Source organism: Polistes fuscatus, unplaced genomic scaffold (genome assembly GCF_010416935.1).
Source record: "Polistes fuscatus isolate 324 unplaced genomic scaffold, CU_Pfus_HIC Scaffold16, whole genome shotgun sequence".
NCBI lineage: Eukaryota > Metazoa > Arthropoda > Insecta > Hymenoptera > Vespidae > Polistes > Polistes fuscatus.
In genome coordinates this window covers 3,546,525-3,565,059 of record NW_025113064.1, presented here as the reverse complement: position 1 = coordinate 3,565,059, position 18,535 = coordinate 3,546,525, and the positions used below count along the sequence as shown (strand labels likewise).

At 30.6% G+C, this 18,535-nt stretch overlaps 2 protein-coding genes across 3 annotated transcripts in view; one reads left to right on the top strand and one right to left on the bottom strand.

Moving 5' to 3' along the window:
• LOC122514950 overlaps positions 1-3,240 on the bottom strand; it is a 7,144-nt gene extending 3,904 nt beyond the window's left edge. Inside the window, exons 1-4 of the mRNA XM_043632101.1 lie at positions 3,160-3,240; positions 3,013-3,075; positions 1,011-1,052; positions 339-413 (exon numbers count right to left, since the gene is read on the bottom strand). Of these exons, the coding sequence (XP_043488036.1) occupies positions 339-413; positions 1,011-1,052; positions 3,013-3,072 (177 nt within the window). The 5' untranslated portion in view covers positions 3,073-3,075; positions 3,160-3,240. The remainder of the gene's footprint in view (positions 1-338; positions 414-1,010; positions 1,053-3,012; positions 3,076-3,159) is intronic.
• The window catches only part of LOC122514893 (leucine-rich repeat-containing protein 4B-like), a 94,362-nt gene that overhangs the window by 44,490 nt on the left and 31,337 nt on the right, over positions 1-18,535 (top strand). The window lies entirely within an intron of this gene.

Here is an 18,535-nt window from a genome sequence, read left to right as displayed (position 1 = left end):
TTGAATGACGGAATAATAACATGAACGATTTCAAACTATATATTCCTTTTGTTTCTTTTCCATTTTCACAAAATAATAACAGAATAAGATTATCGTTTAAATTGAAATTATAAGAACGAGCTAATTATGAATTCTTAATAATGACTGAATGAAAGATAAAGTAAAATAAAGTAAAAGAGAGAGAGAGGGAGAGAGTATTTCTTAGAATTACGCGAGTCAAAACAATGACTCTCCGTTGTTTCTATTTTATTCAATTGAAATCGTCTCTCTTTTATCTACGATGAATGAATTTCTTTCCATTTGTTGTTCCGCGATAGGAATACGTCTCGTTAACTCACTTCGGGTCTTAACAATTTCTCAAGGCAGGTTATTTTGCTGTTCATTATTTCCACATCCAGCAGTTCCTTGCGTAACTATTAACGATTGGTGTAAATGTAAATTAGATATATAAACGTCGTTATTTATTTAAATTTATTTCATTACGTATGTTAATTAAATATTAGCTCTGATCGATAATTATACTCGTCACTCGACAAATGGTAATAGATTTTTTTTTTTATTGGGACGAGTATACTGGTCACGTGGAAAAAGTAATTAACGTTTTGCTGTTTAACACGTTCCGTGTTAAGTCACTTTTGATTTGACTCAACGTTCAGACCATTTGATATTTGGCGTATCAAATAAATGTGACTGCGTGCACCACCGGTGGTACACATGGCCTGAAGATTTAGTTTAACGTGCACCACCGGTGGTACACGTGGCCTGAAGATTTAGTCTAACGTGCACCACCCGTGGTACACGTGGCCTGAAGATTTAGTTTAACGTGCACCACCGGTGGTACACATGGCACGGAACGTGTTTAACCAGTTAAACTGTGGTGACTTTTATGATATTTATACTTAAATTGTGTTGTTAATATAAAACAATAATAGAAAATATTATTTTGTTATTTTTTCATGAACGAGTATGTATATATTCGTCAATTATAGCTAATTATAATTAATACTTACTAATTTTTTGGTTTTTCTTTGGAACACTTCTTTCTGTTGCAACTAATAATCAATAAATCATTTGAATAATAATCAAATAAATATATTTAGATATAGTACAGTAAGATCCCTTATAACATGGATTAAAACTCGCATAAGTTTCTTTCTACGACGTGATTACAGAGTTACTGTTCTGATATTTAAAATATGTACGTCAGGGGTGAATATTTGAATAAATACGAAAAACAATTTTGCTTGAACTCTTGTAAGGTAAGAAAGATTTGTTTAAAGTGTTTATCTTGAAATAATTATTTTAATACATAATTAGTTGTGTTGTTTCAAAAAAGAATTCATTTTAATTACAAAGTAGATATTGATCGATCTATTTTTCATTAATATTTAATGTCACACAGAAATAAGAAATAATAATTGACAAGTCGATAAAGTTTCCGCCAATTTTTACACTCTAAATTTAATTACATTTTTATATTATTTTTCCAATAAACTTTTATTCAATAAAATAACGTACTGTGTTTTGATCGACAACTTTTTCCTACTTTCTTTTTGATCAAATTTCTATTACCCTATTGTAAAACTTGTGGGATTTTTTAGTGAAAAAACTGTGACAAGTGATTTTTACATGTATATTTTGAAATTAAATTTATACCATTAAGACAGTTCTGTAGAGACAGAAACAAATAGTAATCTGATGGTGCAATGTCAGAAATATACGGCAGATGCACGAAAATTTCCCAACCGAGCTCTCTCAATTTCTGCCGGGTCATCAAAGATGCATGTTGCTTTGGCGTTTTCATGATGGAACGCAACACCCTTTCTGTTGATCAATTCTGGTCGCTTTTTTTTAATTGTTTGTCGTAATGTTTTTAATTGTTGGCAGTAGAGATCAGAATCAATTGTTTGACCAGGTGGCAGCAGTTCATAACGTAGGATACCTTTCCAATCTCACCAAACACACAGTATCACCTTTCTTGTCGTCAACCCTGGCTTTGCCATCGTCTGTGGAACTTTACCTTGCTACGACCACGATCATTCTCCTTGATTATTGTCCTAAGTGATCCATTCTTCATCACCTGTTATTACACGTTTTAGAAATAGGTCGATTTCGATCCGTTTTAGCAACGATTCGCAGATGGAAATTGGGTCAATTATATTTTTTATTTTTAAATCATGTGACACTCAAACATCGAGCTTCTTTAAATATCAAGTTACTTTCAAATGGTTTGAAACTGTTTGCTGATTGTTGTTTGCTTCTTCAGCGATGTCATGAATGCTTATGAGACGGTCTTGCTTCACATTTTGTATAATTTCATCGACTTTTTCAGCGATTGGTTGACCAAAATTAGTTGCATTTTCGACATTGAAATTTCTAAACCGAAAGCGTGCGAATCGTTCACAGGCTGTTTTTTCTGTTACCACACTTTTATCATAAACAATTTGTTTGACTGTCCGCGTTGCGTTCTTCCCTTTACTGAAGTAGAATTTCAAAATGTATCCAAGACGTAATAACTTTTGACAGAATGAATAAATGCCACAATTTTTGTTTGAAATTAATCTACGATACGTCACTTTTCAAAAGCTCGCTAGTGAACGTTAGTACGACACGATAGAATAATTATTACCAGAATTATATGACTTTAACGCCATCTAGTGAGAAAATCGACGGAAACTTTTTCTAACCATGATTCCAATAATCTTCAGAAAAGCTATAGTGACAATGAAAATATTAGAAGATTCATATCTAATAATTGGAAGAACAATTCGAAATTCATTATCCCGTTGAAATTTGGAAATAAAATCAAAAATATCTTAGTGAGAAATTTAACAGAAATTAATAACCAATTCGTACAATTGGAAACCGACACAAAATTGATTGTTTTTTCTTTTAAATTAAATAATTATTTAATTATATATATTTATTCAATGATATCTTTAGCATTTTTTTGATTAGTATAACGCATATTGTTATATGGGATCCTATTATATAAACGTAATGTGTACTTACGTGTTTGTGAATACATTTGTAAGCTGGTCTGAGGCCAACTACGCTCACTTTGCGTGCCATTCGCTAAATCATAAATTATGAATAATAATCGACAGGTGTTTCGTTAGTATCTAGTACGCCTATCTCTCTGAAACAAAATTATGTTACCTTCTCGATATCGTTTTGAGATTCCCCGAGGACTTTTTCGTTCGTGGTCAACACATACGAGCTCTGAAATAAATTCCGATATTGGAAAACTTGTTGGCTTTCTTTTTTTTTTTTTTTATATTGTCTTTCTGTGTATATGTATGTGTGTGTGTGTGTGTGTGTTCATATTGTCGGCGAGTCAAAAAAAAAAAAAATACAGAAAAAAAAAAAGAAAAGAAAAAAAGAAGACCAAAAGAAAAAAAGTAAAATAAAATTAATAAACGTCGGATTCAAATCGGACGGTGTTCGCAGTCTGGTATGCGCCATCTTTGATTGCAACTCCGATGGAACAAAGCGAAACGAAATTGCGATTTCTCGATTTCGATGGTTGGCCTCTCTTTCTCTTTCTCTCTCTCTCTCTCTCTCGTTCGAAAAATAAAAAAATATCAAAATACTCCGTTTATTTACTTCATTTTTATATAGAATATATATATATACCAGGTGGACTAATTTAGTATCTAAGCGAACGGCTTTATTGAAAAGGTTGTTTATTTTTTTACTCACCACGAACGTACAGGAAATTAGGATGACGAGGAGAATGAAAATGAAAATTGTTATTGGACCGGAATAAAGACCGAGGTGTAGAAATGTTCTCAAATCGTTTTCGGCCCCGAGTAATTCGTCTAACTGTAATAAAACGATTTTTACGAATTTGTTTGGTTTAAAAAGAAAAAAGAGGACAAAAAAATATGTGGGCGGTCTATTTGAACGTTGGAGAAATTTCGTTTTCTTTTTTGAAGTTACATTTTTTTCTTTCAAAATAAGACGATCAAACATCATTCGCGTACAAATATTTGATAAGTGTTTCTATAAAAATGAGAGGGGAAAAGAAAGAAAGAAAGAAAGAAAGAAAGAGAGAAAAAAAAAAGAACTTTCAATATAAAAGTTGTAGAAGTGTGTTCCAGAAAAGGAACATCAAAAATCGTTCAAGAAATAAGTAGCTCGAAAAAGTTTCTTTTCGAAAGTATGTCGCGTATTATGAAACACGAGTCGTAGAAACGAATTCGCGTGTAAAATGTTCAACGAAGGGCCGAACAGATAGCAAGCAGTGGAATGGTTCGATATAAATTGGACGTCGATAGATGGACGAGCTTGTTTCGTGTAAATTCGTACAAGCCAGTTTATTGTAAATCGTAAAAACGAGCAGGATGACCGTGGACGGACACGTTGCGTTTTGCTCGTTTTACGGTATAAATTACAATATGAATATCAAAATGTTTCTCTCTTTCTCTCTCTCTCTCTCTCTCTCTCCCTCTCTCACTCGTACACTGTTTCCTACACTTCCAATTTATGTCTCGTATATACAGAGTTATTCAAAAAGGGATGGCACAAAAGAATAGCTGATTTATCCGTTACCGAACTGACATACACGTTCCACAATGGTATGCACAATGATTCATGACAATCGTAAGTTAGTTGTCCATAAGTTTACGTGTCTGTCTGTGTTCACGTACTCGCGTGTATTGCGCGACGAACAGACCCAAAGTGTCCGGGCCTTTCTTGTATGCCGAGTTAACTGTCACGGGCCTTACCTACCTGGACATGTTAACGGAATGGCTTATACTTCGACTAGAGGAAGATTGTCCTAACCTCATCTTTCAACAGGATGATACTCCTCCTCATTTCCACTGAACCGCTCGCGAACACCCGAGTTCCAACCTATCAGAGTGCTGGATCGGACCTGTCAGGAATCGTCGATGCTATTCCGGGCCTACACGACCACCCGATTTAACACCTCGCGATTTCTTTTTGCGGGAATACGTTAAGGATGTTGCGTATGCTTCCTTATTTCCACAACACCTGGACGATTTGAAGAACTGCATCCCTGATGCTGCGGACCGAATAACCGAGGATATGTTGGAACGCGTCTGGGAAAAAATGAACTACCGTTTACTCGTCTACACAGACGAACATGTAACTTATGGACAACAAACTTATGCGGGTTGTCTATCAATGCATATCAATGCGGTTTTTGTAAGTCAGTTCGATAAACAATAAATCATCTTTCATTTTTGTATCATCCTTTTTCAAATAATCCTTTATAAATATACATACACGTCTGTTCCAAATGTTTAGGAAAATAGACAAAATCTTTGACATTTTTTTAACGACGTACCTTCATTCTCATCTTACTATCCAACGAAAAAATATATAAAGACAAATAAATTATTTGTAAAGACGAAATGTCTCTAACATAACCTAGAAATAATTTCTCTTTCACATTATACTAATTGTTCGTTCGGAAATTGGCATCCACTGACCATCTTATTGAATCCAAAAGTATCGGAACGATAATATTTGCTTAGCCTGATGCCGCCCATGTTAATTCGCTATCGTTCATGCTGATAAATATAAACTCGATAATTTGTTGTCGGTGAAACTCGGGTGCAGATTAATTTCGAATCGGTAGACCGTGCGAAAAAGAGGAGTGAGGGGGGGGGAGTTGGGATAGACAGGTCCAACGAAATATTTGACAGGGAAAAGCGTATACCAACGTAACCCCCTGTCTCTCTGCCCCTCTCATCCGTTCCCCCTCTTCCTCATCCTTTCTATCTCTACCATCTCGCTCCGATTCTTTGCGATCGATCGAATACCTCGCAACAACAACAACAAAAACAACAGTGTAAACACGGTGATACAAATTGTACGATTCCGTCAGACAAACATCGATCGAACCTAACCTATTATCTTGTTTTATTATATTATCTTGTAAGAACTTATATCCCCTTTCCCCTTTACCCCTCATTTCAGCTCATTCAATCTCGTTCAATTTTTTACTTTCCAATGACGTTAGCACTCAATCGAGAATAATCGAGAAGAAAAAACATCGACGATCCAATCGGAAATTTCACGTATTTTGGTTCATCTTTATTCGTCTGCGCTCTTTCTTCAATCCCCACCCCACCACTTCCCACCAATTGCTGCTGACTTTCTCCATTGGCGTAGCGTAGTTACAATCTCGATCGATTTTCATTTCGAAATATCGTAGGTGTCGGATCTATATGGTGTTTATTTTGTTTTTTGGTCTTCTTTATATTTATTTTTGTTCACAGATTTGAAGATGACTCTATTCTCGCGTGGTTACACACGTTGGACCGATGATAAGAATAAATATCTACTTCTACTTTCCCTTTTTTTTTGGGGGGCGGGGGCAGTTTCTTTCTTTTTTATTTTTTGTTATTTTTCTTATTTTCTACAGCGAAGAAAAATGTTTCTGCGGATGTATGTATGTATGTATGCGTAGATTGTGATATATGTGCGAGTGTAGGTAACCAGCATAAAAGTTACTTTCTTTTTTATTTTTTTTTTCCTTCAATATTTTTCCCCCCTTTTTTCTTCCCTTTTTTTTTTTGATCTCTTTTATTTTATTCGATCGTAACCTATGGGTAGAGAGAATAAATTGACGATCTTCTTCATCGTTCCCCTTCTCGCTATCCTCACCCAGGTTAACCCTCCCCCTGTCCCCATCCTCACCCCCCCGCCTGGGCCCAACCCTTACTAACTCGATGATTCTTTTTACTTGAACTTCCCTCGATCCCCGTTTTTTTTTTTCCTTTTTTTTTTCTTTTTTTTTTTTCTTTTTCTTCTCTCTGCTTTCCCTATACTCGTGAAAACGAATGTGTAATCGATGATTTCGACGAGGAAAGCCCGCACAGCACCGAACGCCGAACAAATTCCCCTTTGGGATTAGGCAAGAACCGATGCAAGAGATTCTCTTTGACATCGCAGGAATAATGAATTAGATAGAAGTAAAAGAGAGAGACAGAGCGTGAGAGCGTCTGAGAGAGAGAGAGAGGCGAGAGAGAGAGAGAGAGAGCGAGAGAGGAACTAAAATTGAAACACAAATAGAAGGAAGAAGGGAAAAAAAAAAAGAAAACGTGAACTTTAGCCGATATTTTTATCGGAATATATTTTTGTTCTCTTTTTAAATTATTTTCTTTATCAGAATACCGTCTATTTTTAGTATCGAGATTGGCTTGGAAATGTTGACTCTGTAGTACAGGGGTGCTCAATCTTGTTCTGTTACGAATCGCACACCTCATCAGTTTTCTACATTTACGGGACGACGGCCAGTAGTTGTAAAAGTTATTTTAATAATAAATAATATATATAATATAATATAATAAATAATATAATAATATATAATAAAAAATAAAAAATAAGATAATAAAAAAATAATATAATAAAAAAAAGTAATTTTAATAATAAATAATAAATAATAAATAATATAATAATAATAATAAATAGAGGAGATGGTAGGTTGCTACCAATCCTCGGTAAAAATAATAAATCGTTCACGGAAATAGCAATAAAAAAAAAAGCTATTATAACAGGACGACGGCCAGTTATTGTAAAAGTTATTTTAACAATAAATAATATATAATATAATATAATAAATAATATAAAATAAAAATAATAAAAAAAAATAAAAAATAATATAATAAAAAATAATATAATAAAAAAAAGTTATTTAAATAATAAATAATATAATAATAATAATAATAATAATAATAAAAAATAGGGGATGGTAAAAGTTAGTTATTGTAAAAGTTATTTAAAAAATAAATAATATATCTATATATATATATAATATCATAAATCATATAAAAAAAATTACTAAAAAAAAAAACAAAATATATAATAAACGAAGTTATTTTACCAATATTAATCTTTAATACTATATACTAAAAATAATAATAAATAAAAATATAATAAAAAAAAAATAAAAAATATATAATAAAAAATAATAGATAAAAAAAGTTATTTAAATATTAAATAATATAATAATAATAATAATAATAATCATAAATAGGGGATGGTAAAAGTTAGTTAATGTCAAAGTTATTTTAACAATAAATAATATATACATAATATAATAAATAATATAAAATAAAATATAATAAAAAAAAATAAAAAATAATATAATAAAAAAACTTATTTTTTAATCATTCCCGGAAATAGCAATAAAAAAAAAGATATTATAACAGGACGACGGCCAGTTATTGAAAAAGTTACTTTAACAATAAATAAAATATATATATAATACAATAAATAATATAATAAAAAATAATATAATCAAAAAAGTTATTTTTCAATAATAAATAATATAATAATAATAATAAATAGAGGAGATGGTAGGTTGTTACCAACCCTCGGTAAAAACAATAAATCGTTCCCGGAAATATCAATAAAAAACAAACTATTATAACAGGTCGAAGTCCTAACAAAAAAAAAAGAAGAATAATTATAAATAATAAATTGAATAATAAATTGTAGTGATTTTTCAGTAAGATATGCCGGATATATCCGGCATCCATCTGATGATCTGTGCTTACAAATATCGGATATTGTTTAACATTGTTTTTATTAACACTCAAACATACCGGAACGTTGTAATTTGTACAAAAAATGCGATAAAAATGCATAAAATGTAGATTATTCGTTTGAAAAATAAGACACTATTTCGTGCACAATCCAATTGGTTGAAATTTCTTTCTATATTAGGATACATGTTTTTTTTTTCAAGAGGTCATTTAATTGTTCACGGTAAGATTAGGTATAAATGACGTTTTTAATATTAAACATAATTCTTATTTAACTTTTAGGACAAATATTTATACGAGAAGGACTGATCACGCATTATTTGTGCAAAAAAAATTATTTGTGCAAAGGGTCAATAATGTATAGACAATTAATATATATATTATATTATTTATATATATAAAAATAAATAAAATAAATATATATAAATATATAATATTTTTTTTTAATTTTTTTGTATATTATTATTTTCCCTTTAACAATTTTGAAGGGTTCCATTCCCTTTACAAACATTAAATATATATGATATAAATTTTATTACGTTCTCCCATCTTCTGGATTTAATACATAATTTTTTATTCTATGATCTGTACAAAATATATCTATAAAATATAAATAACAATTTAAAAATTAATAATAAATTAATAATAAATAGTAATAGAAATCAAGAATCTTATTATTATTAATCCTTTGAGTTCTATGAATGGATATATAACTTCAACGAAAGCAATTGGTGTGAATTATAGGCGCATATATGCGTTTGATAAATTTGTTCATCATTTGTGTAATTTTTTGTAAATCTTATCGTACAGAAATGAATTATTAATTGTAGATAATTTAGATTTTTTACTAAATAATTAAATAATTATTACCTGTATATACACGGGATGTGTTCAAAAAAATAGAAACAAAATTTATACAATATATTAATGAGATTAAATAAATGAAAATAGTTCAAATAAATTGGATGTTAGAAAATGGTTTTATCGGAAAAATATCTTGCATTCATGGATTTACAGGTTAAATTCGTGTTATAATTCGATTTATAGAATTGCACACGTATTATATATCTCAATGATTCAGATGACCTCTTAGGTCATATGATTTAACGTCTCTGAACTTTTATTTATGGGGTCACGAAAAAAAATGAGTTTATAAAAATACGATAGAAATGGAAGATGAACATTGGGAATGTACTCAAAATGTATTTAGTATTATTTCCAATACAGTTAGAATATTTCCAAAAAAGGGTTTGGGGCAATCACTAATTCAGCGAATGGAAACCTGCATTTTTACACAGAGGAAAGAATTTTCTAATATTTCTTATAACTGTTACAATAAATCATAAATATCTTTAAAAGTATATACATCTTTTCAATAAAGTATTTATATGAACTTTTTTTCATCTATTTGACCCACAATAATACGCAATATAGGTTTGATCCCTTTTTTTTGGACACCCTGTATATAATATATATGGACAAATCATACCCCGTAAGAAAATGAGCGTATAAATTGTGTGATTTGATAGATAGATAAGAAATATTTCTATTATTCATAACTTTTTTTTTTTAATATTGATTTTATTATTTCTTAAAATAAAATTTGAAATATTTATACGCTTTTATGTACACCTACAATTAATAAATTGTAATCGTGACGTCATATTTTGTCAGTATCCAATCATACTTTCTGCACAAAGATTGTTCGACCAATAGTATTTAATCTTTTTACTAATCGACATATTTCAACATAACCTAGAAATGTAAAAAACTATCAAATATATATACAAAATGATAAGAAAACAACAATAATCTTACTTATTGAAACGTTATGCTAGCATTCAGCCAATAATAAACACTGATTGTATCAATCAATCATCGTTAACGTTACTGAACAATTAATTGTCACTAGGATGGTTGGAAAATGATATTCAATTGAATACTTTAAAGGTACTTACGATTTAAACAATAATTTCGATGCTTTGATATTAAATTTATTGCATGAAAATCAACATCTGTTTTTCGTTTAAGAATAAAAACTATTTCGAAGAATAACAAACGTATGATTACTTTATAAATAAATTTTACATTTTATTCTTTTAAAAGATACCGAATTAATTGTTACTAATTAATATTCGTTATATTTATTGAGTTTATAGTTTTGATATCTTAAACCGAAATACAGTGACGTTCTAAATGTTATCGTTTCAAATAAATAATTATTGTTAAAAAAAGAAAAGTAACATCATTACGAATAATTATTCAACAGAGTTCACACTAGCGAACAAGAATTCAGAGTTCAAACGGGTTAAACGTTAATGTGACCTTTGACATTGTTTATAAAATACTTTCGGCCCTCGAGACTGGGAATTGTGAGGTTAGGGGTGAGGGTCAATTGTGGCGGTCAGTTTTGCTGTTAAAAAAAATAAAAAAAAAAAGAAATGCAATTCACGAGTCCGGCTATTTCGGATCACCGGGGCTGCACATTGAGATTTGGCGAGCCGCAGGTTGAGTATGGCTGCTGTAGTACTATCAGAAACCCTAGATGCATTGAAAATTGAAATACACGTATCACCGTGCGCGCGCGCGCGAGCGCGTTACCGTTGATACCGGTCGATGAAAAAAAGGAACCAAAAATATCGACAGGGAGAGAAAGAGAGAGTGAGAGGACAAGAAAGGGTGAGGAGGGGTTAGAGGGAGGGAAACGTAGGGTTATATAAAAAGTCATTTGATTTTGGTCGCCTACAAAGTGACTCGTTGTAACACGTCACACGGATCGATCAAATTTCAAAAATGTGGAAACTAGTTGAATATGCTATTTCATTTTTTTGAAAATTATTATTTCATGATTTTCAGGGTTGCTGAATGTGAATTGATATTATTTAAATACAACGAAAAGGTGGATTTTTTTTTTATTAAAAATTGATACAATTTTTTTAAAAATTAGTATATTAAGGTTTTCGAGGTCGTTGATTACGAATCTGATATTTGTTGAGAAGTAAAATGACTGTCATTTACATTAAAAAGTGTTCGAGTCATTTTAAAAAATCACTGATTACGAATCTGATATTATTTGAAAAATAATTAAAAAATGGTGGACGAAAATGGCGAAGTTTTCTTGTTAAAAATTGATACAATCTTTTTCAGAACTAGCATATTAGGGTTTTCGAGTTCGCTGATTGGGAAACTGATGTTATTTTGATAAAATTAAAATGGCGGATTGAAAATGGCGGACTGGTAATGACAGACATTTTCATTAAAAATTGATTGAGTCTTTTCAAGAGTCTGTATTCAGGAGTTTTTAGGGTCGCTGATTATGAATCCGATATTCTTTTTTTTAAAAACATAATAGCGGACTCAAAATCAGAGATAATTTTGATTACAAAAAAAATTGTTTCAAAATTTTGAGGTTAGAAAATTTCTTCTTTTAAATTATCTATTTATTGGCTTATATTATGTTTATTTGTGATAAGAATATTTTGTAATTACATAAAATAGAGGATTAACTGTAAGATTATTACAAGTACATTGTAAAAAAATTCTTGATAATAGTTAAACTTCCATAAAGTAGCAGCTTATTTTTAGATATTTTTTAGGTAAAGGTTCAATAATCAGTTTAACCCAATGACACACAGTAACGTCTGGGAGACATTGTTCATTTTATATGCCGTTGTAGACTTTGACATCTCCAGGAGACGTTTCTGTCTCCTACGGACACGTGGTCGTGCGATTTATTATTAGATAATTTTAATTATTTCATTCGTTTAATTATCGTCCATTAATATTACATATTAATCTGATTAAATGTTATTTTACAGCAATGGAAATTTCACGATACAATTTTTTATATTTTAGCTTGCACATAACCGAGGCCAAATGAAATAGTATTTTTTTACGGATTCATCTAATTTCGTTTGATTTATAAGTCAAAGAGGATTAATATCAATTAGTATGTTTAATGAGATATATTATGCGACTTTCAATTTTTTCGAAAAAATATTTCTCATACCGCATCGCAGTAATATACTTATTTTTTAACAATTATATTTGTTATTAATGTAAATTTATAAAAATATAATTAAATTGTAATTACTGTGTCAGTCGAAAATTTCATATTTATATGTTCAAATCTGTTAAATATTAACATCATTATGCTCGTTTAAAGAGACCATTATTTGTCGAGGTTCAACGAATGACAAATCGACGTTCACGTATCAATTAATATTTTATACAGGTGTGAGTAAACAATTATCCATAACAAATGTTTGAATAAGACCCTACGGAATCTATTAGGTTGGCAACACAAAGTTCTCGCCGTTTTATTTTTTGTTTAAATTGTAACACAAGGGTCAATACATTATTTGATTAAAATTACTTCTTAATTCGTATTTTGAAAAATATATTTCTACAAAAAAATTCAAATAAAGATATAAAAACGACGGAAACTCAATTACCAGTCCAATATCAAACGTATCCCAACGATTCCAAATTCAAACATAAAACAAAAATCATATTTTTTATCGAACATATTTCTATTTTTCCAAGAACTCAACAGATTACAAGTCAAAGCCGAATTATTTCCGAGCCGTTCATGGGAAACGAAATGTGAATTTATCCGTGGTGTTTTACGAACAAACCTGGCCGGACGAGATTTCGGTAATTTCTGTAAAAAAAAAAGAAAACCAAAAAAATAGAAGAATAAAAAAAAGAACCCCCAAAAAAAAAGAAACAAAAAGAAGAAATTAATTTTTAAACAGGAAATTTTTCGTTCAATTCGAAGAGGAAAATGTGTTGAGACATTTACAGACAGAAAATGTATGTGTGTGTGTGTGTGTGTGTGTGTGAGGGAAATGGGTAGCAAACGGTCGAATAATTTAGCTGCAGACGAGAGAGAGAGAGAGAGGGTTAGCGAGGAAAAGGCGAATTTCCTGACGGCTCGACGTTGAGATGGGGATGTCGGAGCCAGAGGCCTCAAGCCACCACCCTCGAACCCTCCAACCCTTCAACCCTCCAAATTCAGAATATTCGTCGTCGTCGTCGTCGTCGTCGTCATCGTCGTCATAGTCATAGTCATAGTCATAGTCGTAGTCGTACTACTGTAGAACCCTCTCGTGGCAAATGTCGAGAGACCGAATGCAAGTGCAGAGAGAGAGAGAGAGAGAGAAAGGCTAGAAGGTGGGTGTGCAAGGGAAAAAAAAATGTGTAATTAAAACCCGACGCTCGGAGGGATTCTCCTCGGTGAAGTGAGAAAAAGGAAAGAAAAAAAGAGATAGAGGAACCCGTGGCCGGGGGAGGGGGGGGAGGAGGATTAGGAATGGGCAAATGTTCGGGGAGACCGAGGGGGGAAAGAGGAAAATGTTAAAACATAAGAAGGGAGAGAAAGAGAGAGAGAGATAGAACGAATATGAAAATAGGTGGGAAAGAAATCAGTGAGGAGGATGGGAAACAGTATGAACGTAGCTGCGAGTGAGTGAGAAAAGGACAGAAAATAGTATGAACGTAGCTGCGAGTAAGTGAGAGAAGAATAGGAAACAGTATGAACATAGCTGTGAATGAGTGAGAGAAGGACAGGAAACAGTATGAACATAGTTGTGAATGAGTGAATGAGAGAAGGACAAGAAACAATATGAACATAGCTGTGAGTGTGAGAAAAAGAAGGATGAAAAACATAGGAGGAGATTTGAAATGTTTGGGAATAAGAATTGTTAAAACAGAGTTATTATCAGGGTTATTAACTAAAAATAAACGTAGGAAAATCTACTCCGGTAGTATTTAAGTAAGTATTTAAACTTTTTGAAAATTTAGCTTGTAATAAAAATGTTTGATGTAGAGGGTTGTGTCGAGGTATGAGAACGAGTTGAGAAAAGATTAGATGTGACGAGAGTTTGAGAAGGATTTCGTAGAAGGATTTGATCAAGTTCAAAAAGATGGAAGGTGAACATCGTTGTGTGTGTGTGTGTGTGTGTGTGAGAGAGAGAGAGAGAGGAAGGGAAGGAAGAAAGACATGGCAGGAAATTTGAAATGTTTAAGAAAAAGAATTGTTAACACAGAATTATCATCGGGGAATTTGTTTTAATCGAAAAATAAACGTAGGAAAATCTAATCGTGGCGGGGAGGGGGGAAAAATATTTAACCTTTTTCTAAAATTCTAACTTAAAATATTGGGATGAGGCAAAAGTTCGTGGATTTTTAAATGAATATTACCAAAATAAATTTTAGAAAAACAATCCATTATTCAGTTTATAACACAATAAAACACTCGCGAACTTTCGGTTCACGTTAATAAAAATATTTTGATATAAGAGTTGCGTCAGGGTGTGAGAACGAGTTGAAGAAATGATTAGAAGCTGTGACGAGAATTCGAGTAGGAGGAGGAGAAAGATTTTACAAAGTTCAAAAAGACGGAAGGAAAAAGTTCTTGTTAAGAAAAATATTCAACACAGGATTCATTTTTGATAAATTGAACCTATTGGTGAGTTCTTACGAATCCAGTTTGAATGACGTCGTTCGATTCGGTTTCGCGAATTCCGATTGGTCGATTGTTAGTTAGGCCACGCCCCCCCCCCTATTCTGAATTCTTATGATTTGTTCGCTGATCTATTCGATCCAATGATCGAAGAATATCGATGTTGGGGATTCGCGATCGATGGATGAGGTTAATCTTGATTTCGATTGGGGTACGCCCGATGACCTTGGTAACGTCTATCCCTCGGGAGGTTACGTGTTCTATCGACTAGAGTAGTACGCTGTGCCAGACCTGTTCAGGGATATCCTTTCAATCCTACCATGAACGAAGCTCATTATCGCGAAATCGAGGACAAGGTGAGAGTTAGGATATTTCTCTAGAGACGATCCTTGCAAAAGATACGGATTTTTCTTTTTCTTTTTCTTTTTTTCTTTTTGTTTCTTTTCCTTTCTTTATTTTCTTTTTTTAGCCCACCGAGACATTTTTCTCTTTTATTTTATTTTTATATTTTATTTAATGCAGTAAGAATCTTTATAAATCGGAGGTAAAAATTGCGTCATTTCATCTGTTAGAGAAAATCATTGAAAATACAATTGTAAAATCATTAAAATAAATTACAAATAATACAAATGTTTTTCGTTTATGTATATTATAAATAATCATACTTTTCATACGTTTCTTTTCTTATGGGATACGGACTAAGAACAATCTTACTTTATAGAAAAAAAAAAAGAAAAAACAAAATGAAATAAAATCATTAAAAGAAATTACAAATAATAAAAATGTTTTTCGTTTATGTATATTATAAATAATCATACTTTTCATACGTTTTTTTTCTTATGGGATACGGACTCGGAACAATCTTACTTTATAGAAAAAAAAAAGGAAGCAAAATGAAACAAAATCAATATTAAAATAAATTACAAATAATACAAATGTTTTTTGTTTATATATATTATAAATAATCATACTTTTCATACGTTTCTTTTCTTATGGGATACGGACTCAGAACAATCTTACTTTATAGAAAAAAAAGAACCAAAATGAAATAAAATCAATATTTAAATAAATTACAAATAATACAAATGTTTTTCCTTTATACATATATTATAAAAATAATACTTTTTATGCGTTTCTTTTCTTATGGGATACAAACTCAGAACAATCTTACTTATAGAAAAAAAAAGAACCAAAATGAAATAAATCAAATCAATATTTAAATAAATTACAAATAATACAAATGTTTTTCCTTTATACATATATTATAAAAATAATACTTTTTATACGTTTCTTTTCTTATGGGATACAAACTCAGAGCAATCTTATTTTATAAAAAAAAAGAACCAAAATGAAATAAAATCAATATTTAAATAAATTACAAATAATACAAATGTTTTTCGTTATATATATATATATAAAATCATACTTTTGATATGTTTCTTTTCTTATGGGATACGGGCTAAGAACAATCTTATTTTATAGAAAAAAAAAATGAAAAAACAAAATGAAATAAAATCAATATTAAATAAATTACAAATAATACAAACGTTTTTTATTTATATATATATATAAAATAATACTTTTCATACGTTTCTTTTCTTATGGGATAAAAACTCAGAGCAATCTTATTTTATAGAAAAAAAAAGAACCAAAGTGAGATGAAATAAAATCAATATTAAAATAAATTACAAATAATACAAATGTTTTTTATATATATATAAAATCATACTTTTCATACGTTTCTTTTCTTATGGGATACGGACTCAGAACAATCTTACTTTATAGAAAAAAAAAAAAGAAAAAAACAAAATGAAGTAAAATCAATATTAAAAGAAATTACAAATAATACAAATGTTTTTCGTTTATATATATTATAAAAATCATACTTTTCATACGTTTCTTTTCTTATTGGATACGAACTCAGAGCAATCTTACTTCATAGAAAAAAAAATGAAAAAAAAAAAAAAAAAAAAATAAAAAAGAATAAAGAAACAGGAGTAAGAAAGTGGAGACTCATCGGAGCAGAAACTCCTCATCATCTTTCGCGAGTTCTCGTTCGTTCCGTCCAAGTGTTATCTAACTATGGAAATTGCAAGCTTTCTTCCACGCATCCAACTTTACTCTCTCTCTCTCTCTCTCTCTTTCCAAGTATATGCAAACACAAACACTTCCATGACTATCTCATCTAGATAACACACACCTAACTCGTCTTTAGTTTCCAGTTAAATTTCACTTTAACCACCGAGAGCAGTTTATTATAACGTCTTTTATAAAAATCTTTGATCCTTTTCTCTCCCATATGCTCAAACTTTTTCTCTCTCTCTCTTTCTTTCTATCCTTTTTCTATCTCTTTCTATATATATATATATGTATGTATTTATCTCTCTCACTCTTTGCAGGACTTTAATCTACGTAGTGGTAAACCGAACGAAGATCGAGCGTAAGTTTAATCGAAAATTAAATTACGTGAAAGAGAGATAGAGACAAAAACTACGAGAGTGAGTGAGTGTGAGAGAGAGAGAGAGAGAGAGAGAGAAGGATTAACAAAGTTAGAAATTAGACGGCAACAGCTAACGGTTCGTCGAGTAAGGATAAATCTTTAGAAGGAAATAACTTTCTTCTCTCTCATTGAAAAGCAACACACTATCCCTTTCCTCAATCCCTTACACACACACACATACATATATATACACATATACTTAAACACACAGATTCGTATAAAACTCGTTCTAACTCCTCTAACTGACTCGTTCTAACTGAAATGTTAACAAAATTTGTCATTGTGAAAGACAATGAAGAATACCAATGTATTATATATATATATAATAATAATAATAAGAGATGAAAATTAGTTAGGATAGTTTATGTGATACGAAAAAAATGAAATGATAATGAAAATTTGTTTATAATTAATCGAAAAGTATTTTTAAGAAAGAAATATTAAGGAAAAAATAGATTTGAGGTTAGAAAATGTTGGACGAATCGCGTTACAGGGATTTTGGATTTACTTTGAGCGTTCACTCAACTTCTCTAACTGACTCGTTCTAACTGAAATGTTAACAAAATTTGTCATTGTGAAAGACAATGAAGAATACCAATGTATTATATATATAATAATAATAATAATAAGAGATGAAAATTAGTTAGGATAGTTTATGTGATACGAAAAAATAAAATGATAATAAAAATTTGTTTATAATTAATCGAAAAGTATTTTTAAGAAAGAAATATTAAGGAAAAAATAGATTTGAGGTTAGAAAATGTTGGACGAATCGCGTTACAGGGATTTTGGATTTACTTTGAGCGTTCACTAAACTCCTCTAACTGACTCGTTCTAACTGAAATATTAACAAAATTTGTCATTGTGAAAGACAATGAAGAATACCAATGTATTATATATAATAATAATAATAATAATAATAATAATAATAGATGAAAATTAGTAAGGATAGTTTATGTGATACGAAAAAAATAAAATGATAATGAAAATTTGTTTATAATTAATCGAAAAGTATTTTTAAGAAAGAAATACGAAGAATAAAATAGA